General features: G+C 38.9%; 1 protein-coding gene across 1 annotated transcript in view; it reads left to right on the top strand.

The window, feature by feature from the left end:
• The window catches only part of LOC124608439 (serine/threonine-protein kinase D1), a 213421-nt gene that overhangs the window by 5897 nt on the left and 181171 nt on the right, over positions 1-26353 (top strand). The window contains exon 2 of the mRNA XM_047139985.1: positions 24743-24883. Within this exon, the coding sequence (XP_046995941.1) occupies positions 24743-24883 (141 nt within the window). The remainder of the gene's footprint in view (positions 1-24742; positions 24884-26353) is intronic.

The raw sequence follows: 26353 nt of genomic DNA, 5'->3' as shown, positions 1-26353 counted from the left end.
TTGCCATTCTTCTTCTGCCATTGGCACTACATCTCGGTGTGGGACTTGGTCTCCTCAATACTTCCATTCCTCTCTGGACTTCGCCGTTTAGCTTCTGTTAAGGCAACCGACTCGGGCAGCATCCTCTCCAACCTAGTCGCTCCATTTCACCTTGTGCTCTTCTTCCTCCAGGTTCACTGCAGCAGGCTTTCCTTGCAGGATCTTTCTCATTGAGTCACATTAAATGTACAGTCCATATCAGTCTACACGGCTTTATGAACTTGACCACATCATCCTCCTTATAGCAGTCATAAATTTAGTCATTCCGTCGTCTTCTCCAGGTCCTTTTTTCATATACGGGTCCAAAAATGCTCCTCAGTATACTTCTTTCAGGCCGCTGGACCTGATGGGATACCAGTTCGATTTTACACAGAGTACGTGAAGGAACTTGTCCCCCTTCTTGCAGTGGTGTACCGTAGGTCTCTAGAAGAGCGTAGCATTCCAAAGGATTGGAAAAGGGCACAGGTCATCCCCATTTTCAAGAAGGGACGCCGAACAGATATGCAGAACTATAGACCTATATCTCTAACGTTGATCAGCTGTAGAATTTTGGAACACGTGTTGTGTTTGAGTATAATGACTTTTCTGGAAACTAGACATCTACTTTGTAGGAATCAGCATGGGTTTCGAAAAAGACGATCGTGTGAAACCCAGCTCGCACTATTCGTCCACGAGACTCAGAGGGCCATAGACACGGGTTCCCAGGTAGTGCTGTGTTTCTTGACTTCCCCAAGGCGTTCGATACAGTTCCCCATAGTCATTTAATGAACAAAGTAAGAACATATGGACTATCAGACCAATTGTGTGATTGGATGGAAGAGTTCCTAGATAACAGAACGCATCATGTCATTCTCAATGGAGAGAAGTCTTCCGAAGTAAGAGTGACTTCAGGTGTGCCGCAGGGGAGTGTCATAGGACCGTTGCTATTTACAATGTACATAAATGACCTTGTGGATGACAACGGAAGTTCACTGAGGCTTTTTGCGGATGATGCTGTGGTACGTCAAGAGGTTTTAACCATGGAAAATTTTACTGAAATGCAGGAGGATCTGCAGTGAATTGACGCATGGTGCTGGGAATGGCAATTGAATCCCAAGGTAGACAAGTGTAATGTGCTGCGAATACATAGAAAGAAAGATCCCATATCATTTAGCTACAATATAGCAGGTCAGCAACTGTAAGCAGTTAATTCCATAAATTATCTGGGAGTAGGCATTAGGAGTGATTTAAAATGGAATGGTCGTATAAAGTTGATCATTGGTAAAGCAGATGCCAGACTGAGATTCATTGTAAGAATCCTAAGGAAATGCAATCCGAAAACAAAGGAAGTAGGTTACAGTACGCTTGTTCGCCCACTGCTTGAGTACTGCTCAGCAGTGTGGGATCCGTACCAGATAGGGTTGATAGAAGAGATAGAGAAGATCCAACAGAGAGCAGCGCACTTCGTTACAGGATCATTTAGTAATCGCGAAAACGTTACGGAGGTGATAGATAAACTCCAGTGGAAGACTCTGCAGGAGATACGCTCAGTAGCTCGGTACGGGCTTTTGTTGAAGTTTCGAGAACATACCTTCACCGAGGAGTCAAGCAGCATATTGCTCCCTCATACGTATATCTTGCGAAGAGACCATGAGGATAAAATCAGAGAGATTAGAGCCCACACCAAGGCATACCGACAATCCTTCCTTCCATGAACAATACGAGACTGGAATAGAAGGGAGAACCGATAGAGGTACCCTTCGCCACACACCGTCAGGTGGCTTGCGGAGTATGGATGTAGATGTAGATCTCAGTTTGTTTTCACCCTGCTTTGTAATTGTCCATGTTTCTGAGCCATAAGTAAGTACTGGGCACATCAGTGTTTTGTGATAGAGATAGAATTTTGGATTTAAAATGTCACAACATTCCAATGTAGCATTGCTTAGAAGCACTTATGCGAGCCATAATTTCATTAAAGATGGTGCCATTTGCTTCTATCTTAGAGCCCAGATAGGTGAAACATTTCACTCATTCAGATGTCACTCCATCAAGGGTTATTGTGGGCTGTAAGCATTGGTTAGTGCCATTATACATATACTTCCCCTTTCCTTTATTAATTCTCAGGCCCATCTTCTCTGCACTCAGTTTTAGAACTGAAAATGCACTTTGTAGATCTCTAAGTGTTCTGCTCATTAAATCCAAGTCATCTGCATATCCCAGCAACTGTACAGACTTACGATAGTACCTCTTGTCTGAATACCTGATTCGTATACCACTTTTTCAAGTGCCAAGTTGAAAAGTAGGCAGGAAAGCTCATCTCCTTGCCTTAGCCCATTTTGAGTGGGAACCTGAGGTGATAGCTTGGACTGCACTCGCACAGTACACCAGGTGTACTTTAGAGTGACCTCTATTAAACACACCAATTTTCCAGGCTGTCGAAATTCCTGCATTGCCTCATACGGTTTGGCTCGGTTTATTGTTTCATATGCAGATTTAAAAGTCAATGAAAAGATGGTGCACATCAACAATGAATTTAGGGGTCTTTTCTACTATTTGTCGGAGTGTAAATATTGGTTTACAATTGACTTTCCTGGTCCGAACCCACATTGATAGCTTCCAATAACGTCTTCTACTATAGCTGAAAGCATACTAAACAGGATATCTGATAGTACTTTATACATAATATTTAAGAGTGTTATGCCTCTATAGTTGCTGCATTCAAATAGATCTCCTTTCTTATGCATCAGACACACTATCCCTTCATTCCATTCTTCTGGCAACTTTTCCTTTTCCCAGATGAGGCACACAATCTTGTGGATCCTGTGATTTACCTCAATCCTCCAGCTTTCAATAGCTCAGAATTATATTTCCAGTCCTTGGTGCATTATTGTTCTTCAGTCGGGTGATTGCTTTGTTCACTTCTCCTTGGGAAGGGGGAGGTAATTCTGTAGGGACTGGTATATCTTCAATAATGTTCTACCATGGTTCAGTAATTGGCATTAGAGGCAAATAATACAGTATTCTCATCAAAATGAAGATTTCTAAATGTTGCATAATCCCATAGGGGGTCAAGCTGGAACTTCTCCAATTTTGTTGGATTTTGTGCAGAATGTACCAAAGACACCTTTATAAACTTCTGGCAAGTTCCAGCTCCATTAGCAATATGATGAAGCTACTGGAGCCATTTTCACAAGGGGTACTTTATTCTGAATTAAAATTTGTGCAAAAGAAAACCTTAATTTTGGGAAGCTGTTCTTCCCAACATAGAATCCTGCAAGTTGCAGCCCTGACATATTTTGTGCAGACTGTGGAGATGAGATAGATGGCAGTCAGAAAACAGTGCTCATTTCACTGTCTCTTCAAATTTTGCCAAAAGAAATTTCATGAGAAATTTTCCTCATATTTTAACAAAGAATTGGTAGTTAGGAAAAGGCAGTGGAAACATGATCGTTTATCAGTGCATTGTCTTCCTGCTTGTAAGCAAATTAGTGAGTTGTGATCTCCCCTGCAACTGCATTCACTATGTTACTGGTTTCTGAAGTTCCAAAAATTTAAAATGTACTGAATTTTGCCTATTTGACGTAATGTTTTTTAAAGAATGTACAGTGTCCTGATCACTCTGTTTTTTGCACTCTCTTATATACAGTACCCAGAGTGGTGAAGTTGTTAGACATTAGAATCTCTTGAACCTTTTCCATGATTTGACAGCTTATGAGAGCCCAATCATCTGCCTTAGATTACTAACTATACTGCTGCCAATTGCAGCCTTCAACTCTTCTAATTCTGCATGTTCCACTGCCACGCCAGCTTCGAGTTATAAGACCAGCTGCTCACTCTCATAATCGAGGAGTGATAGGCTTAACGATTACAGTGCCAGAGGCTAGCCACATCTATATCCAGGCTAGTCACTTCACAGCATCCAACATGAAAAAAACTTTGGCAGTCATTTCTCACTGTTTTGCAGCAGTTTTCACTCTATGTAAGAACATGGTATCCTATGACTACACTCTGAGTAAAATTACTTTGTGGCTGATGTTTCAACGAGATGAGTGGTGGGGGCATGGGGTCAACCAATCACAACTTTTTCTCATGCTTCACTGTGCTCACTGTGTTGCCTGTTTTATGGCTACAAGCAGCAGGTCCTTGCCAGATGACGCAGCTTGCACGAGTTGGGAGGCGGCCAGTTGGGGCAGGCCGCAAGGGCGGCAGGTTTGGGGAAGGGAGCGATATGTGGGGACTTGTGCTTTGTGCTGCTGTAAAAATATGTAAAGAAAGGCAGCACAAATGGTGACAGGTATGGTTAACCTCGTGAGAAAGTCACAGAAATGCTGAAAACCCCAAACTGGCAGACATTTGAAGATCAGTGTCTTGTGTCCCATGAAAGTCTACTTATAATGTTTCAAAAACCTGTATTTCTTTAGGAATCTAGAAATATGCTAGTGACTACTATGTATAATTCCTGCAGGGGCCATGAAGACGATATTAGACTAATTATCATGTGGACTTAGGCATTTGAACAGTCATTCTTCTCAGGCTCCATACTCTAATAGAATGCGAAGAAACTCTAGTACGTGATACAGTGGGAAGTATTGTGTGCCATGAACTGCATAATTGTTTGCACTATATGGATGTTAATGTAGAAGTAGTTTATGCTTGGATGAAGATGCTCAGGGATGCCTTCATTGTGAAACACTGCTTTCACACAGTTAAGAATTTTTACAAATATGTTGTAACATTTTCGACAAAAAGAATCGAAGGAAAGTGTCTTCGTGGCTGATCAATTAAAATGTTTGATGAGGCCTGATACAAAACCAGGCCAAAAACTGTTATCACCTTTCAGGAAATATTTTTCTGCAGACTAAATTCCTCAGATGTTAATTCCATCTAAACCAGATAAAGTTGGTTAGAGCAATATTTCTGAAGATCTGAACGCAAACTTATTGACTGTTTGAATATCACTATTGCAATTTCAATGAATTCATTGATAAAAAGACTATAGACATAAATGATCTGACAGACAACAGACAGGGGGAGCAGCAATCCGCCGCTGTTTTCTGATGATGCTGTGATGTATGGGAAGGTGTTGCCACTGAATGACTGTACCAGGATACAAGATGACTTAGACAAAATTTCTGATCGGTGTGATATATGGCAGCTAGATCTAAATGCAGAAAAATGTAAGTTAATGCTGATGGGTAGGAAAAACAGTCCTGTAATGTTTGAATGCAGCATTAGTAGTGTGCTACTGGACATAGTGAGGTTGATTAAATATGTAGGTGTAACATTGCAAAGCAATATGATATGGAACAAGCATGTAAGGATTGTAGTGGGCAATGCAAATAGTTGATGTTGGTTTATTGGGAGAGTTTTAGGGAAGTGTCGTTCATCTGTAAAGAAGACTGCATATAGAACACCAATGTGATCAATTCTTGAGTACTGATTGAGTGTTTGAGATATCTACCATGTCAGATTAAAGAGGGGGCTGGAAGATTTGTTACCAGTAGGTTTGACCAACATGCAAGTGTTAGAGATGCTTCAGGTGCTCAAGTGGGAATCCGTGGAGGGAAGGCAACATTCTTTTCGAGGAATGCTACTGTGAACATTTTCAGGGACTGGCATGTGAAGATGACAGTAGAATGATCCTACCGCTGCCAATGTACATTTCGCATAAGGACCTTGAACACAAGAGAAACTGTGTCTTGTACGGAGGCATGTAGTCATTGTTCTGTCACTCTCTTTGCGGATTGAGCAGGAAGGGAAATTACTAGGAGTGGTACAACTTACCCTTCGCCATGTTCCATGTGAGGGCTTGCAGAGTATGTATGTAGATGTAGATTTGCAGCTTGATGGACTTAATCCTAATAAACTGAAGCAACGTAGTTCAATCAATGTCTTAATTGCTTAGATTACAACATCCTGATGCGAGAAATGAAGGAAAAATTGAATGTATCCAATTGTCAGGATAAAAATTTCATTTTGAGCTTAATTCGTGAGGGGGGTTCATTAAAATACAGTGGAAGAATTTTGCCTTTTAAAAAGAATGCTAAATGTAGCAAGGATGTTGAAGGTGGAAAAGGGAAAACAGTTGCATCTAAAACACAGGTGTGGAAAGAGGCTTTAAAAAGACATTATACAAAATGTTCTGAAATTTTTTAAAAATTGGTTTAGTTGAAAAATTAAAACGTTCTGAAATTTTTTTAAAATTGGTTTAGTTGAAAAATTTGCCCATGTAAAAAAAATAAAATTCTTCTATTAGAGCTGGTAGAGAAAATGTAGAGAAGTAGAGCTGCTGCAGAAACTGAAGGAAGTAGTCCTCAAGTCGCATTTTTAAAATTTTGTGAGTTATGTTCAGAATTGTGTTCGACTATATGCAGCGAGTTCATGCTGAGAGAGAGAGAGAGAGAGAGAGAGAGAGAGAGAGAGAGAGAGAGAGAGCAGTGGTTCACAATGATTGGGAGACATTTGAAACCACGTAATTAATAGTGGGATAATTTATTGAAGAAATAGGTCACAAATTTTTGGTTGTTTGTAGCTATCCGTATCAATATAAGGATTTACCATTGTTTGAAGGTGGTCTCAAACTGGGAGTGTTAATTGTATTAATGGAATTTGCTGAAAACAGTTGAAACACTTAACTCTTAAAAACAGCCAAGTAAAACTTCACCCTGGGTGTAGTTTTGGTTACTTAAATTCAACATCACAGAAGTAAAGCTTGTGATTGAGAGTTGTACAGCCAACCATGGACTAACACAGGGCTTAATTCTTGTTTATTTTGTTAGTTGGCTATTGAAGGACCATGAGAAACTTACAAACATTATGATAGACCTGTTTTTGTTGAATAATTTATGCCAGATATTTTCCATCAATACATTGTGTGTAGGTTAAATAAGATACTACCTTACAGTATTGATATTCCTTGGTGGGAATCAGTTAGAAAAATGAATGGCTCCTGAAGAATTGATTTTTATTTATTTATTTATTTTTTAGAATAATGTACAAGAGATGCCCTGTGATGAAATTTGATCCAAATACTGACATAAAATTTAATTTATTCCATGATAAATTCGTGTCATCATTTGAAAATAACTTTATGTATAAGCTAATCGGATGGTATTAATCGGATGATATTGAACAGCCATGTAAAAAATTTGATCGCTGGAGGGGTTAAAGTACCTTGTGAAAGTAAAGGGGAAATGTACCTGTTGGCAAGAATGAGTAGTTGGACACTACAGAGACTACTCAAAATTATTTGGAAAAGTTAGGAAATAATCAAGGAACATGCTTATTGTGAGAATTCATTAATTCTGACAACAGATGTAAGGCTGTGTGGAATGTAGTGAAATGAGACAAGGGACAACCAGTCACAAGACAGGATAACAGTACTATTGAATTGAGTGCAAGGGCTATAAATAATGAGTCAATTTAATAATCATTTCTTAAATATGCTAGAAAACGCAGAAACAAACAGTTAAAGAGAAAAATCACAACAGTATGTTGGAAAAAACAACTCCTATGAAATTCAGTCGTCTGAATGTATACCAACTTCTTCTGAAATTAAGAAAATTAAATATTCTCTCAAAAATAAAGCTCATCTCGATCTGATGATGTTTCCAACATAGTGCTAAAGATTTGTTCCTGTATAATACGCCCTGTCTTATCTGAAATTATGTATTGATCACTAACACAGGAGATTTTTCCAGAAAGATTGATGTAAGAAAGGTAATACAAGCGATGCCAATAACTAATGACCTATTTCACAACCGATACCATTTTCCAATGTTTTTGAGAAGGTGATGTATTCTAGAGTAGTGTCCCACCTGAGCAACAATAATAGGTTGGTTGGTTCGGGGTATTAAAGGGACCAGACTGCTATGGTCATCGGTCCCAATAATAATACCATCAGTGTAATCACAGTTTGGATTTTAAGAGTTGTTCTACTGATAATGCTATATACTTGTTCACTTATCAAATTTTTCAACCATTAAATGACAAAGTTATGGTTGGTATTTTGTGTGACTTGTCTAATGCATTTGGCTGTGTGAATCTAACTTACTTAAACAGTAGCACGTGGCACGATACCCTAGCCCATTTGCTGGTTACCTATATAATGGCTTCCAGGAGCAACAAAATTTTGGATTTCAATTTTTTTGTGTATTTACTGACCAAATTTAAAATGCTGTCACAATCTGCTAAGTAAGAAGTATAGTCTTATATTGAAAGTTTAACACAATAAGACAAGTATTACAATTAGACACTGTGCATTTTTCTTTAGGTGACATAACTGATGGTGTGCAAATGCCTGGGATTTATTCATTCAGTATTTTAGAATTAGAGCACTCAGCAACTTCCAACAAGTTGTTCACATACCTTCAAACCTTTTTCTCAGTGGTGTCCCCCACAGAAAGGTCAAAAGGAAAAACATTATCACTTACTAAATTTCCTTTGTTCATGCAGTGAAATGGCAGCATCAGATGTAACATTTTAATTTATTACTTCTTTTACTACCAATTTTAATTTGAAACACAGTATCCGCATATACCACTGAATGTACCTGCAAAATTATATTATTATATGACAAGTAGTTTAGGAGAGATGATATCATAAACATTGAGATACATGATAAATTAGCTTTTGCTTAAAATGCAATGCAAATTACTCAGTTTATGCTCACCCAGTGTTTGATAATGAGAACACTCGGTGATTTCCAAAAATCTTTAAGCATAATTTCAAACCTTTCCTAAACATTTCTTGCTTGCATGCTTAATGCATTGTAATTAGATGTCTGAAGCTCTTTTACCCATGGGAGTTTGACTCTTTAAAAATTGGGGGGGTTTACTGGTATTCTTCTAAATAAACTGAGGTTTTATGGGATTGATGATGGGTATTATCATATATAACCAAAAGAGTGCAGAAAATTGTACATAGTAACCCAAAATGTTATCAGGAGAGATTACATATGGGGTTCCCCCAGGCTCAATGTTATGTCTGCTATAGTTCTTCATATATGTAAATGATCGTCATTGTTCATTTCTCAAGAACTTTCTGTAAGAATAATATGTGATGCTCACCAACAGTTGTCTTGCAGACATTTGTTGAAGAACTTAGGTTTTCTGACTGTTGTACCACAGTAGGAACAATGGTGCACATAATTACAAGACCAGAAGAATAAATGACGTTCATTACACCATATTAATGTTGTGATAAATGCAGAAAGGGGTACACAACGCTGAAACCAAAATTTTTGATCACTTACTCACTGTTATTGAATGACTGGCAGACACCAAAGTACAATTTGAAAACAAACTCAAAAAGTTTCTCCTTGACAATTCCTTTTATTCTGTAGAATAATTTCGGTTATTGTAATGCGTAAAAGGTGATGGCTAGGAATTACTCACTCACATCTGTAATATTGTAAATGATCAGCATGTAGCCATATTTATAAAATAATTTGTAGTATGAATATAAAATTACTCATTCCACATTATTATGATTTATCATGCAACATGAAACTGACTGACTATAGCATGCATTCATCTGACCATTTGGCACCAGTTTATTGTTTCTGATCTCAGAAAAGTCCCAAACATCGCTACAGCTGTCCTGAAGGTTTCTTGGTTTTGCACGTTTTCTGGTTGTATACCCATTTTCTCGAAGTTTTTTATGGCAGTCACGTAACACAAAATTCTTGCTTTTGGCTTTGAATCAAAGATTTTGAACATGCATTTGCCCCATTTGCACCACTCATTATTCTTTTGCGGCTATATATGTTTGCACAGTGTCTCTAGTCTGTTCTATTCTTGAACATATTTCTTGTTTCAGTTTTTTAAGTGTGCATCCGGTTTTTATAATTTGAACCTAGTGTATTGTGTAAGGCCTGTACCTCCATTTCATTTTAATTCTTTTATTGCTCATCTTTAAGACAGGGTAAGGCCCTTGGATGCATATAGACACACTCATTATATGACAGAACTGTAATGACGAATTTTGGTATTTATGGAAGAAACACATTTTGTTGTAAATATTTCATCTGATTTCGAAAGGTCTTTCCATTTTCTAAGATTCTTGTTTTGAGGTTTCTTTTTCTAGCCCATTGTCTGCAAGCTTAATCAGTTTGGTAATATATTTAAAGCTGTTTATGCATTTTGTTGTTCCTTATCTGTTATTTAAGTGGGTTATATTCTCCTTGCAAATTTACTTTACTCTGTTTTTCTTAAAGATACTGGCAAATCAGTTTGTTGTGCTACATCATTCAGTACATTAATTTGCTCTGTTGCTGTTTGAGAATCATGTGTTCTTATGGCTATGTAGTCCGCAAGACTGAGTAGTCTATTTCGATGCCATTATTTTTAGTCTTGATCTGAATAGGATTAAACAGGTTACAAAGGTTTAATTCGTTGTGGGTTTTTTATTATTTGTTTATTTATTTATTTTATTCTCCAGTAGTCAGTTGAACAATTGTGGAGAGTCCATCTCTTTGAGAACATTCCTAGAAATTTTATCTTGGGTTTATGTGTTAGGATTTCTATTATAAACCTTAGTAGCTTTTCATCAACACCCATTTCTGTCAGTAAGTTAATTATCTCATCACAATTGATAAAGTCCATATGCTTTCTTAAAATCTATGAAGGTGGATACCTAGTGTCTTCTTTTAAGCATATTACATTGTATTGGTGTTTCAAGATTCTGTTTTTGTTCTCCTGTCGACTGACATTTTTGGAATTTTCCTTGTCAATCTCCCAGTTTATGCTTGCCTTGTTCTAGTTTTGAGATGGGTACTGCCAGGATATTGCACTTTGCTGGTGGTCATGAGACGCTACAGTATTTGCTAATGTGGTGTTTGCTTTCTCGTGCAGAGAATGAATTAAGGCTGATTTTCAGTTATATTGTAGCTTCCCCCCCCCCCCCCCCCCCCCCCATATATATTTTCTGTAGTCTTCTCCAAAAGCCTTGAAGTTATTAGGTCTGTGAATGTTGTGCCTTTTACTGAGGACTTATTTCTTGTCAAAACATTGGGAAAATTTCTTGCGACAAAGATTTTCGGCAAGTTTGTAGACAGTGACAGTCATATTAGTAATTTGTGTGTTATGCACAAATAGTTGTTAGAATGGCAAGTTTCGGGATCCTAGCACTGTTAGGGAAGATACAGTTTATTTCCAGTCAGAAGAAAGTGGCCCTTGTGAATACAGCTCTAGTAACTACATCTAGTTGAAAATGAAGCTGAAACTTGGCAGCAATGCATCTAATTAGTTGGAGGTCCACTGTCATGCATATATGTCTTCCATTCACCTTACCTTTTACAGACATCAGGGATTCAACCCATCACATGTCACTTGTTATGATAATATTACCCATGAATATTTAAATTAGTTTTTGGTGTTCAGAAGTTCACCACCTATTTTGTAACTGGATACTTCTGAGTTCTTTATATTTTTTGCATATATATATATATATATATATATATATATATATATATATATATATATATATATGCATTAGCTTGCATTTATTCACACTAAAGAGAGCTACCTTTTTCTGCATTGAATGGAAATTTTGGTAAAAATCTTTCTGAATTTTCTTCCTATTACCTAACAATGATACTTTTTGCACAACTTTGTCAGTGAACAGTCAATGCTTATACCATTTCATAAATTGATTATGTATAGAGAAAACACTTAACATTGACAATAACACTAATTATTATTATTATTATTATTAATAATAATATTTCGTGTGACCTAATATCCTGGTGCAAGTCCTTCAATTGGATGCCATTTTGGCTACTTGTGTGACCCTAACCTACACACAATGTCTGCTTGTGTCTGTGTATGTGTGGATGGATATGTGTGTGTGTGCGAGTGTATACCCGTCCTTTTTTCCCCCTAAGGTAAGTCTTTCCGCTCCCGGGATTGGAATGACTCCTTACCCTCTCCCTTAAAACCCACTTCCTTTCGTCTTTCCCTCTCCTTCCCTCTTTCCTGATGAGGCAACAGTTTGTTGCGAAAGCTTGAATTTTGTGTGTATGTATGTGTCTGTTTGTGTTTCTATCGACCTGCCAGCGCTTTCGTATGGTAAGTCACATCATCTTTGTTTTTAAATATATTTTTCCCGCATGGAATGTTTCCCTACTGTATATGTGTGGATGGATATGTGTGTGTGTGCGCGCGAGTGTATACCCGTCCTTTTTTCCCCCTAAGGTAAGTAATTTCGTGTGTATGTATGTGTCTGTTTGTGTTTCTATCGACCTGCCAGCGCTTTCGTATGGTAAGTCACATCATCTATTTGTCAATACTTAAAGCTGGGTGCCAATCTTTGCACACTTTGAAATCTTGTCAAGATCTGACTGAATACTTGTGCAGATTTTTTCAGAAAGTGCGTCATTGTAGATAATTAACATCATCTGTGTACAGTCTGAAGTTGCTATGAAATGTTGATATTCCCTGCAAGGTTATTGATACACACTTCCCTGGGGGCACACTTGAGTTAATTTTACAGCTGTGGATGACTCTCTATCCAAGATAACTTGCTGCGTCGTCCTTATGTAAAAATTTTCTTTCCAGTAAAATTTCACTTGGTACCCCATAGAGTCCTAATTATGACAATAAGAGTAGGTGTACTGATTAGTCAAATGCTTCAAAGGTTTTTCGGAACTTGGAAATACTGTGTCTACCTGACTGCCTTGATCTGTGGCCTTCAGAATATCTTATGATAAAAGTGTGAGTTTTTTTATTCCAAGGAGGTAGGCATGGAGGTGGTTGTTATGTTCAAGATACCTCATTACATTTGAGCTTAGAATATGTTCTAAGATTCTGCAACAAATGGATGTCAGGGATACTGGACAGTAGATTTGTGAATCACCTCCGCTAACCTTCGTGTAGAAAGGTCTGATGAGTGCTTTCTTCTGACTACTGGGCATGATTTTTTATTCGCGGTATCTACAGTAGATTATGGTTAAAAGAGGGGCTAACATGGCCACAGATTTGATGTAGAATATTGTAGCTATTTGATTGGTCCCTGGAACTTTCATTGATTGTAGCAGTTTCAGTTGTTTCTCAACATTTAACATCACTTTGAAATGGTGCAAGAATTAAAGTAAAGCAATGCTTCTAGTTTTTCCTTCATAAATCAACATTTGAAAATTTTGAGTTAAGAATTTTTGCTTTGCTTTGCTAACCTTAATTTTGGATTCCAGCTCGGCCGTGGTTGTCTGGACACTAACTTTGGTACCAATAACAGTGTTTACATATGACCAGAATTTCTTTGGGTTTTGTGAGAGTTTTTTTTATAATATTCTGCTACACTAGTCATGGCAGCCTTAATGCTTTGCCCTCTTAACAGCGAGATGCATTTCATGAGTATATTTCTGTCTATAGCCAGCGCTTTGTTTAACACCTGTTGTGCAGTAGGCTCTGTTCCTTTGAAGTTTCTTTACAGTTACTTTATAGCGTAGAGGGGTCCTCTCAACTATTTTACTAGATACACAGCTATAAAGTGCATGGTATTGTTTTAAACCCTCTCCCACGGTTCTACATGCTGCTCTTCAGTGCTAAATGTTTGGATTTCTTTATTAAGATAAGACACTCTTGCCTCTTTATGTAACTTGTTGAATGTGTAAATTTGTCTGCTTGTTTTAGTTGTCCTTAGTGCTCTGGTAATCATTGTTGTTAAAACTGCCTGATGATCACTGATACCAGTTATAGTGTGGACATTCTCAAAGAGGTTGGATGTGTTAGTTGATTTCAAGTCCAGTATTTTTCCGTCAGGAATGGTGTCCTGAGCTATTTGTTGTATACAGTTCTCAGGAAGGCATTTTATAGTGTTTCACAGAACCTCTTTTCACACCCACCATTTAAAAATCTGTGATTTTCCTAATTGATTGTTGGATGATTAAAGTCTACTCCAATGATAACATGATTGGAGAACTTTCATACAAGTGATCCTAGGTTTTCTCTAAAGTTTATGGTTAAATCTAAGATCATTTTAAATTGGAAAGTGATTTTGAAACATCACGTCTTTCTTGCATGTAATAAAATGTAATCAGTTTCATTTTCAATTATATTTGGCCTTTGTTAAGTGAACATTTTATTTTATTCTTGTGTTTTAAAGATAAATATGTTGTTCTTTTCAGCAAATTCCACCCCAGGCAGCTCATAACTCTTCTGTGATTATGTGCATGATGAGCATCAGGCACCAGGCCATTATAGTACTTCTTCCTTTCCGGTGGTGCAGTATCACTCTTAGATTATATCTTTCCTCAGACTTGGTCTCTAGGACAGATTTCCTGCCAGCAACCTAACTTGCTTTAAGGACAGTGATTATGGCTTTTCCTATTTTGTCACGTTGTTTTCACCACCTGTTTCGGTCAACTCACTTTTGTTCCCTACATCTGGTTTTGATCTCCATCTTTTCAAAGGTTTTTGCAGAAGTGTGGATCATGTGGGAAAAGTTGTCGAGCAAGGTAGAGCCAGTCTACGTGGGAGCTCAGTCAGGTACCTATGGGGTAGTAGTCCCCTGACGAAGCCGAGAACACACTATCGATGCCTGAGCTGTGATTTCTCCATGCATGTCAAGGAGAGCTGCCTTTCCATTTGGGGTGATGGGACTCTGGGCAGTGGCCTTCAAGCCAGGCGCCCATTGTTTTGGCTTATTTTGGTGCCAGCAGGAAAGTCCTCATTTGGAGTAGGTGTCATTGTAGCAGATATCGGGTATAGTGAAAAGACCAGCCGATAGTCATGGGGCTCTGGCAGTCTCGACAGACCTGAATTTTCAGTGCAGATACTTAAAATCTTAAGAACTTTCCCTTCTTGACATGTCATGGAAAAATTTTCACCAGGACTTAACACTGCAGACAGATGTAGAACTATGTGAACAGTTGGAGAAATGAGGGCTCCACTCCTTATATTCTGTATCTGAAGGCCCTTCAGACAACAGGGTTGTCACTGGAGAATTCCTCTTCACTTTTGAGAAGAATTTGCTTTCTGTCAAAATTAAAATCATGGTGTACCATTCTGATGTGAAGCCGTATTTCCCACCCTTGATGGTGTTCTTTAAATGTCAGCACTTCAGACGTATGTCTTCTTGGTGAACAAATGACACAACTTGTGGAGACTGTGATTGGCCACTTCATGAAAACTTTACATTTGAGGTAGCACCTTTGTGTGGAAACACAGAGATGAGCATCCTTCCCAGTCCCCAAAGTGTGCTACCATACTTAAGGAACACAAAATCCAGAAACTTAAAGTCTCTGATCATCTCTCATATTTTGAAACTCAGAGAAAGTACTCTACTGTGGCCAGGTCATTGGCATTACCTCAAGTATTTACTCCCTCCGTTCTCCACACCGAGCGGGGTGGCGCAGTGGTTAGACACTGGACTCGCATTCGGGAGGACGACGGTTCAATCCCGCGTCCGGCCATCCTGATTTAGGTTTTCCGTGATTTCCCTAAATCACTCTAGGCAAATGCCGGGATGGTTCCTCTGAAAGGGCACGGCCGACTTCCTTCCCAATCCTTCCCTAATCCGATGAGACCGATGACCACGCTGTCTGGTCTCCTTCCCCAAACCAACCAACCAACCTCCGTTCTCCCAATGTCGACCTCTGGTAGTCTTGCAAATAAATCGAGCCTTGGAGCAGATATACTCCCTCCTCTGGTGGTTTCTGCAGCACCATCTTCTAGGTCCTAGACTCCATGCATCTGGCTGTAGAAGCAGCATGCTCCTCCAATGTCTACTGATAACATTGTTCCCTTTAGGGAAACCTCTACCTGGAAATCTACAGATCAGCTACCCAAACACCAGCCAGTGACTGAGGTAGCCGTGGACTGTGGGTCTCAGAGTTGCCTGATCTTCTTCAGTTTCTAACTGCACAGTGGATCAGCTTTCTCAAGAGTCCCAACCTTTTAAAATAGTTAAGGAGAAAAATTAGAAATCTCAGCAGAAAGCTACTCTGGTGTCCATATAAATGCCAGATCTCCCAGTGCCGTTGGAATCTGAACTATAATCGTTGATGTTGTTCCACCCATAATGGTGAGAGACATGATCGTGGGATGTGACATGCTCTCTAGGTCCCTTCACACCTAACCAGGACACTCTTACTCTGCATTCTGTGGGAACAATACTGGCCCTGAGAGAACATCTGGAGGCTTCTGTGCATTGATTTGCACAGATGTCATTGTGAGTGGATATCCCTCTATACCACACTGGAAGCAATAGCATTGCAAGCGCAAATTATCTCAGCAATCACCATTTGTAACATTTATTTACTCTCAGGCAGGGTATTTACTTAACATGAGGTGGTCACTTAAATCTCTCAATTCTCCCTCACTTGGGCATTTCAATGTGCACCACCCTCTGTGGTGAGGAATACAGTGTTGTCTGGTAGGTACATACAACTTCATTCCGACTCCAAATTGTCTCATCAATGATGACACTGCTACCGACATTGTTGGCACCTATGATACCTTTTCGGCTGTCAACATTACAGTCTCTTCTCCCAGTCTTGTGACCTTGCAACAATGGTCTCTATGCAATGATTTTTGACAGTGATCACGTTTGGTGATCTTGTTATTTCCTTGGTATCACCAAATGTACCACTTGCCATGTTGGGCTCTCAGAATGGGTACCTGGCATTTGTTTACCTCTACCATCATCTTCGTCTTCTCTTCACTAGTTTTCATTGAAAAATTATGGAAAATGCATCTGATGTGATCACCTATGCTGCTGGAAATGCTATCTCCCTTTCTACTGGTGGCTGGTACCATAGTCAACCAGAGACATTGCAACAGCTATTCAGGACTGTTGTAAGGCCCTGCATCCTCTACATTTACAGCTAACTCTTCATCTATACTCTGCAAACCACTTTGAACTGTATAGCACAGGGTACATCCCATTGTACCAGTTATAAGAGTCTCTTCCCTTTCCATGCACATATGGAGGAAGACAGTTGAAACCCGTGAGGCCATCATGATTTAGGTTTTCTGTGGTTTCCCTTCTCTGAAGGGTAGCACAAATGGTAAAAACTCGTGTCATCTGCAAAAAAGTACTAGTGAAAGGTCTTTCACATGAATAAGGAACAGTAGAGGACCCAAAATTGAACCCTGTGGGACTCCCTTTGTAATAACTCCCCATTCAATAGAATTTACCACCCTCCCAACATTATTTGTGGTACTCAGCACAACTTTTTGCTTTCTGCTCGTTAAGTATTATTCAAACCAGCTGTGTGTATAGCCTTCAATTCCATAAAACCTGAGTTTTTCTAAGAGTGCGACATGATCCACACAGTCAAATGCCTTGGAAAGATCACAGAAATTACCAACTGGCAATAATTTGTTATTGAGGGCTTGGGTTTTGTGGGGTAAATGTGTAGATAGCATTCTCAGTTGAGTAACCCTTCCGAAATCCGAACTGTGACATGCTGAGTAAATTATTTTCACTTAAATGTGAGACTACTCTTAAATACATAACTTTTTCGAATATTTTAGAAAATGAAGTCAACAGTGAGATTGGTCTATAATTATTTAAGTCACTCTTGTCCCCTCTCTTATAAAGAGGTTTGACAATTGCGTATTTCAATCTGTCTGAAAAAATTTCCTGTGCCAGCGAAGCGTTACATATATCACTAAGGACTCCACGTATTAAATTAGAACAACACTTCAGAATTCTCTTAGAGACTCCATCAACACCACATGTGCTCTTGTTTTTCAGTATATTTATAATTCCCTTAATTTCAGTGGGGGATGTCTGTGCTATTTCTAAAGGCCTAAAGTCCTGAGGAATGACAGTTTGACATATTTTTTTGCTTCTTCAACTGGACCCTTTATCACTATTTTTTCTGCTACATTTAGAAAGTGATTGTTAAAAATACTTGCAACTTGTGAATCATCACTCACATCATCATCATTTAACTTTATTGCCTGTCCATATATTTCCCTCTTCCTCTTACACAATATCTTAATTCCCTTAGTAATCCATGACTTACTTGCCTTTGTAATGGCTTTTTTGGATAACATTTCAGAAAAGCAACTCTCAAATATTGAGACAAATTTACAGTGAAATAAATTGAATTTGGCATCAACATCGTTTTCTGTGTATACTTCATCCCATTCTACCTCTTCTCTGTACCCTGTTCGCATCAATAAGCCTCCCTGCCTTGTATGAACCAGCCTGAAGCCTGTAAGGTGCTATATGTGTTATTTCCATTAACTGTGCATCATGATCATATAGCCCATTGACAACTGGGTACATATTAATTGTTTCTGCCTGAGCACTGTCTATGAAAATGTTAGTGATAAGTGACCTACTATCCTGCTGCACGCGAGTTGGGAAATTTACAACAGACACTAGATTGAAACAACCATACAAAGATTCTAGCTCATTTTTCCTATCTATATCTTTTAAGAAATCTACATTACAATCACCACAAACCGCCAACTGCTTCTTTTTGTCTGACAGGTAGCTCAATAATGCCTCTAGATTTTTCATGAATAGCTGAAAGTTACCTTGAGGGTATCTGTAGATTGTTGCAATTACTGTTGTTGTTGTGGTCTTCAGTCCTGAGACTGGTTTGATGCAGCTCTCCATGCTACTCTATCCTGTGCAAGCTTCTTCATCTCCCACTACATACTGCAGCCTACATCCTTCTGAATCTGCTTAGTGTATTCATCTCTTGGTCTCCCTCTACGATTTTTACTCTCCACGCTGCCCTCCAGTACTAAATTGGTGATCCCTTGATGCCTCAGAACATGTCCTATCAACCGATCCCTTCTTCTGGTCAAGTTGTGCCACAAACTCCTCTTCTCCCCAGTTCTATTCAATACCTCCTCATTAGTTATGTGATCTAAGCATCTAATCTTCAGAATTCTTCTGTAGCACCACATTTCGAAAGCATCTATTCTCTTCTTGTCTAAACGGTTTATCATCCATGTTCCACTTCCGTACATGGCTACACCCCATACAAATACTTTCAGAAACGACTTCCTGACACTTAAATCTATACTTGATGTTAACAAATTTCTCTTCTTCAGAAACGCTTTCCTTGCCATTGCCAGTCAACATTTTATATCCTCTCTACTTCGATCATCATCAGTTATTTTGCTCCCTAAATAGCAAAACTCCATTACTACTTTAAACGTCTCACTTCCTAATCCAATTCCCTCAGCATCACCCGACTTAATTCGACTACATTCCATTATCCTTGTTTTGCTTTTGTTGATGTTCATCTTATACCCTCCTTTCAAGACACTGTCCATTCCGTTCAACTGCTTTTCCAAGTCCTTTGCTGTCTCTCACAGAATTACAATGTCATCGGCGAAGCTCAAAGTTTTTATTTCTTCTCCATGGATTTTAATACCTACTCCGAACTTTTCTTTTGTTTCCTTTACTGCTTGCTCAAAATACAGATTAAATAGTATCGGGGAGAGGCTACAACCCTGTCTCACTCACTTCTCAACCACTGCTTCCCTTCTATATTACAATATTCTATTACTATAGAAGTATATTGTAGTAGCAACTTACAATCACGTGCTTCAAGGATCTGATCTACACAAAAACTATTTGTTTCAATATTTTTTACTTTGTGTCTAGTTTTTATATAAGTAGCAACTCCTCCTCTTTCCATGTTGACTTTACATCAATAAGCTGCTAATCTGTTATCCCCTAAATTTAACTTCTCCATCCCTATGGTTACATGATAGAGACACAAAACATCTATACCTTCAGAATTTACCCCACTTTCTAGGCATACAAGAAGCTCATCTATCTTATTTTTCAATCCTCTAATGTTCTGATGAAACACACAAATTTTATTTCTTTGAATACTGCTACAGACATTATGGCACTGTTCTGTTTTAATCTCTTTCAGTACTCTCTGTCTGTAACCTGACTGTAACCTAAAAAATCTGTCCCTCTGACTCCAGTAATCACAGGTATTTTGTCTTGTTTGGATGCACCCCCCCCCCCCCCCTACATTTTCTGCAAGAAGATCAACTAACCTATCCTCCCCCCTCCTTATTCAGGTGCAGGCCACAACTAGTGTAACCCCACCTCCCAATTGCATCAACAGGCACAGCACAGATATGAGATTTAATGTCTGCCAACAGTAACCCCCCCCCCCCCCCCCCCCAAGCTTTCTGTTAACACGGTAGTCAGCTGTATTAACCCAGGGCTGCTCATGGTGCTGCAAAACATCCACAAAGCCCACAAGAGTGTGAGCTGTTGCTGCTCGTATTACATCCAGGTCACACCTAATACTATAGTCCAAATTGCTAGCCAGACTGTTTCCTGCTCCTCCTACAGTAAGAACATGGTCCTCACAATCAAAATCTTTGCGCAGGGTCCCTAGGTTTTCTGTAACCTGGCTAAGCTTAGCACTAGGTTTCACAATGCTTGTGACCTGGTACTCGACTCCTAACCTATCCTGTAGCAACTGGCCTACACCTCTCCCATGACTGCTACCTAACATCGGGACTCTTTTCTTTCTGCTTGACTTTACTCCCAGCCTAGCATTAAAATTGTTACTAAGAGGCCACTGCGCCCTACTTTGCTCAAAAACTGTTTGAGGCTCTTCTACTTCAGGTAACGAATCAAACTGATTGTTCACTGGAATCTGAAAAGTGATTTCTGGGGTTTTCTCCTTCTGACTACGACTTGTTACTTGTTCCCAGCTCCCATTATCTCTTTCCCCCTTCAACCTGTCTAATTCGAAGTACACCATTTCTAGTTCAGCCTGAAGGACACAAATCTTTTTTACCTGTTTCACAATTTTCCTGTCACGGCTACATGATCTACAACTCCATTTTCGACCCTCATCTGGCACTATAACAGCTTCCCTGCTACAATCCCCCCAGTGAAACACTAACCCACAATCCTGACATTTCACTCCCGTGCTCGCTAATCTACGACATCATCCACATTTGTCACACGTGATGGCGGATTAAGCAATATAAATTACACTACAAACAAACAACACAAATACAAACAATACAAATTTCACTACAAACAATTCCACTACACCAATTAATAATTAGTAGAAATTAAATTAGCTTCCGGTGAGATAAACAGAGAACTTCTTTTTTCATACAAGGGGCATCAATGCCCAAATGCTTGGGTGAGTTTGTCAGTTGTAAGTGTTTCATTCCTTGAGTAACCAGACCACAAATTGGGACCGATCTATTTCAAGGACCTAAAGTTTGTCATCCCCATTACCATTTTGCTTTTGTTCCTGTTGTTTCATTAGGAGTATCAGGGTGCTACCATAATTTACACTGAGGGCTCTAAAACCATGGATAGAACAAGATATCCTTTCAAAACTCCCACTGGTCTGGATCGGTGTTGCAAGGAACGTGCGTTTTTTTTTTTTTGCAGAGTAACAGAGCCCTACATTTTATTAAACAGACGCCCCCTGGACCGTGTTTTAATTTATAGGGACTCAGTGAGCAGTGTTCAGGATATTCATTGGTGTAACTCTTACCACTCTGTAATTTCTGTTATTTAGTCTTATATCTGACCTTAGTTGTACTATGTGCTCAGTGTCCCAGTTCATGATGATAACCCAAGAAATGAACTGAATACTGTTTGCCTAGAGAAGCCATTACTCACCTAACATCCACTTTGATGATCCCAGGTGTGGATTTGCAGGTGCAAATCAGATCTCTCTGGTGGGCTACTGGCCCCTCTAATAAACTCAATGCTCACATGGAAATTGGTTTCTATTTCAGCTCTAGCATTTTAAAAAGTTCTTGTGGTGGGGGCGGGGTGAGGTGACCAGGATTAGTGTCTCCCGCCACGTACTAAGCCTACCTCCTCTGCCAGATACCATGGTCATCCCTCTTTTACTTTGTTTTAATTACTTTTATCTGTCATGCTTTATTATACTTTTTTTAAAGTGTGTCCTATCATATAGCACTCTGATGAAGACAAAATCTTAAGGATTCCTTAGCCTTGGTGCTATTAGATGATATTGATGAATAATTGAACAGGTTTTTATGTTTCCACAAAGAGAGTTGGTCCTATTCCCACCTTTAACATTTAATTGTCCTGGATCGAGGAAAGGATGATTGTGGGAGGGATGCCTCCTGCATTCTGTGCCCTAGAGACACTTAACTATACCCATCCACTTCCGACCTCATTATTTCTCTCACTTTATTTTATTATGGTCATTTCTACTGGTATTACATTTTTAGCCTTTTCACTTTGTCTTACAGATCTCCTAGTTGGAAGGAGTTATTTATTCTATTACTTTCTTACCCTGTATCAGGTTGGTGGGGGTCAGAAAAATGGGAGGTGCCTCTCATCTCATGCTGAGAGTTGGGGGAACCGTTTTCTACTCTCTGATCTGCAGACTGGCCCACCCCATGTATACTTTTACCTTTCTTTAAATTATTCCTGATCTCTGGCATCAACATTGCTTTCAGTACCTTGATTTTACCACTTGTACATACTATCATTTCAAAATCAATTTCTGACTGACATAACTAACTTAGGATGAGCTCAGCTGCTGCTGAGCCACAACCCTCGTTTCGAACTACCCACCTGCAATAGGCTCAAGAAAGATATTGTTTGCATTGCACTTGTGTGGTCTTTACCACATATATCAGTTTGAACTGACATTGCAGATAGTATATACTAAGGAGATTGTGTATGAGTAGCCAAAGAGATTTGTTGAAAAACATCAACTGGCAAACACTTAAGACAGATGCCTGATATTCCTGAAAACATATTTCAGAAAATTCCAAAGGCACGTTTCAAGTTGTAATATAGGAACATTCTTCAGCCCTCTGTATATCACTCCCATAGAGACACTGAAGATAAATTGAGAATAGTACATGCTCGCACGGTATAGTGGAGTGTATTACCCTGTGACATTGAGTGCACTGCTCATCACTATGAAAAGTGGATGTTGTTGAGGTTTAATCGCTTTTGGTCACTACTAAATGGAATGTGTAAATAACTGTGTACATAGCCTACAGCATGGAAAATAAAACTAAAAGTTAAGACACTGTTAAAACAGCAAAAAAGTCTGCGTAAAAAACTGGAGTATAATTCATACCAAGTAAATCTCCAATACTTCACCATAGTATCATTCACTGAGTTTATTGTTTTTCATGCTGTAATGCTGTGTTCCCTATTTTCCTTCTTGTTTTGAAAATTTATTCGTTAGGTGAATCTGCTCTCTGTCCAAAGGCTGCCTTTAACACCTTAGTACTATCTAAGACATGATGCTATTAGTTTTTGTGTGTTTGCTCTCCTCTGACCTTTGAACTGACTGACCCAGCCAGCTATAGTGGGACCTGCCATTTAACACAGACTCCAAAAAATGATGCAGCTTGGAATTTTTCACAATAACACAGCATTACCAAAGGTGAGAGGAGCAATAAATGGCAGAAAGAAACCCTAGGTTTGGATTTGTAGCCAGACACTTACCCTCCTAGCCATGAATTTTTTATTGTGTAGTGGAGTAATGATACCTCCATAGAATGTTGTCCTTTTTTTTCTTTGAAATTATTCTTTTAGCCTTCTCAAGTGGGGGGGGGGGGGGGGGGGGAGTTTCTGTAGAAGCCGATGTGCATGATGCATCTATACGGTTAGAAGCTCCTACCTACAAACCTTGGATAGAGGGCTTATTAAATTTCTGCTCCTTTATGAGCACACTGCTGATGGTTTATCAATGGATTCTTCATTGCGAATACAATATGTTCCTTTTTAGTTTAGTAAAAAACTACCATGCTCTTAAGATTTTGTGCTAATATTCAAAATGCAGGGATTTTATAAAGCTAGCTCTGTGTACATTGTACTTCAAGGGATCAAAGAATGAAACATAAGCTGCAAATGTTTTCCATCTCATTGTGCGTAAGTTGTGATAAATATCTTGCTGGTTGAAGAACTGCCATCAAAACTGTGAAATTCTCAAGTCATTGTCTGAGTGAAGGCAATCATGTTAGATTTAATATCTGTCTCCTTGTTTTCTGAACACTCTGGAGAACTCCCACTAGCACGTATGTGTAATTGAAATTTTTAATTTTTTCCTTACTCTTACATGTTATGATCACCAACTCCTCACAAAATTGTCTAAGTGGCAGATGAAGACAGTACGTGGACTAGCACTGGCAGGCTTTCACAGTATCTATTATGCTTGTATGCATAGGCAGTTCACAAGCTTGGACAGTATTCGGAAGCTGGCAAAGGACAACAGTTGACCAAATGTCTGCTTGTGAAATTCATACTCATATTGCTCTCTGAGATCCATATGTTTTCTGCCGCATGGTGCAACCGGTATATAACTGAAGAAGTGTTCACGTAAATATAAGATGTTTCTCATGGTGGAACAGAGATTTCCAAACACATAGGATGAAGGAAGACAATTCCCATGGATAATTAGTGCATGCTTTGAATACATATTACTGTGCCTCATGCTCAGTATATGAAGGAAACAAAAGAAGCTATAATATTTTGTGTAATAAAATTTAGTCTCTGCCACACACCTTTAGTGATTCACCACGTTTGGCTGTGTATGTAAACTCAGACCATGTTCACCATGAGAAGCAGCCACTGTTGACTTTCTGTCATTGCTTAGCAAGGTTTGAAAATGGGGGAAATAATTCATGCTTAATCTCTAATGGGATGATGCTGTAAGGGACAGAGTTATTCTGGTCCCCCTGCGTGCTCCACAATGAGAGTGTGCTTTTCCTTCAAGAGATTTAACTAACTTTAAATATGTATGTTTGCTATACAGATGATGCAGACCACAATGGAAGGTCCTGAAGTTACTTTCCTCTTCCAATTTGGGCTTGTTAGAGATACAGTAACTACACCTGCTGGTTCATTAGGACTGAAGACATTGAAGGACTTAGCGAGTGACTTCATCAACAAAAAGGTAATGCTTTGGTGAATTGTGCAATACCTAAACATTGAAGTGTTTTATGAGTACATATTGAGTAGATTCACGTCTCATTCGTTACTTGAAGATAGGAAGTGACCACAGTTACGTAACAGAAACACGGAGGTGAAAACCAGTTTTCATTTTTCCATTGAAGTGATTGCATTTTCATGCAATAAAGTAGAAAATGAAAGAAGGAAAAATGGGGCTGGGCACAGGCGGAGGCTACATCTACGATTGGAAGACACGTAAGCAATAATAAGAGAGTTGTTTGTTTTATAGAATGCGCCAACAGCAGACCTAGCATTCATAGAAACTTTGTGTGATCATTGTACTTGTGACTTGAAGCCACCGAAACCAAATGTATTTAGCACTGTTCATTACTACATCTAGGGCATTATAATACCAGACTTAATAAAATGTTTGGTATCAACACCAATTCTTAAAATTGTATACCTCTGTAACATCAGAATAAAAGTATCAAAACAGACAGTATCAAAAGATAGCGATTACTTTTTGTGTATGTTTTAGCTGTTCTGTGACAAAGAGGACTTACATAGAACACTGATGAAATATGGAAATTAAACTGCGTCAGCATGAACCATGTTAAGATTACAGTGTATAATGTATAAGTACACATACTGTTGTGCAAATTCTCATTGGAGTTGTGCGCTGTGATAAATCATAACCAAATGAGTGATCTTATGTTGAAGCTTACCAATTCCTTAGTACTAAAGAAGTAAACAATAGCTTGTGCCACCCACCCTGACACAATTCCTCAGCAGATACACCAAACATAAACAGTCACATGTGTTGCGTCCATGCCTTTCTGTGTCTTCATCTTGCGAGTGTTGAGAAATGCTGGATCTCCCTCCCCCTCCCCTTTACCTCCTTGAAATGATTGAGATGTGTACCTACCTGTGCAGAAGAGATTTTGCTACAGGAAGATGATTTGCATCTTCCCTATATTCAGTTCACATAAATGTGAAAACACTTTTTAAAATTGTTCCAAGGTAATGGGTACATACTCTTCTTCTTCTTCTTCTTCTTCTTCTTCTTCTTCAGAGTCAAGGAGTGGGTGTTGGCCTATTCCAAAACCAAAGGAAGTTAATAAAACTGTTGTTTCCCCTCTTTTCACTGCCCATCCTGTATCTTGAGATGTAATGCTCACCACAGCAGGCATTAAGGAGGTATTCTTTTCATGTGTCCATACCATATTGTTATTTTTTTCTTATTTTTTGATTTTGTAGTGTCTAATACCTTTCTTTCATTGTTGTTTTTATGTCTTACTGTGGTCTTACATCTTCACTCAGCACTCTTTTAGTGCTAGTCCAAGAAGTAACTCAGAAACCACATCTAAGCTACTTCAATTATTCATTCATCTCCTTTTCTTAGGTTCCAGTTTTCACTACCATACATAAGAGAAGGCTTTGCCTCCATGTTGTGCAGTCTTAGTGTTACCTCTTT

The sequence above is a fragment of the Schistocerca americana genome, chromosome 1 (assembly GCF_021461395.2).
Source record: "Schistocerca americana isolate TAMUIC-IGC-003095 chromosome 1, iqSchAmer2.1, whole genome shotgun sequence".
In the NCBI taxonomy this organism is placed as follows: Eukaryota; Metazoa; Arthropoda; class Insecta; order Orthoptera; family Acrididae; genus Schistocerca; species Schistocerca americana.
The sequence above is the reverse complement of the archived record's forward strand: the minus strand, read 5'-3'. Positions and strand labels throughout refer to the sequence as shown.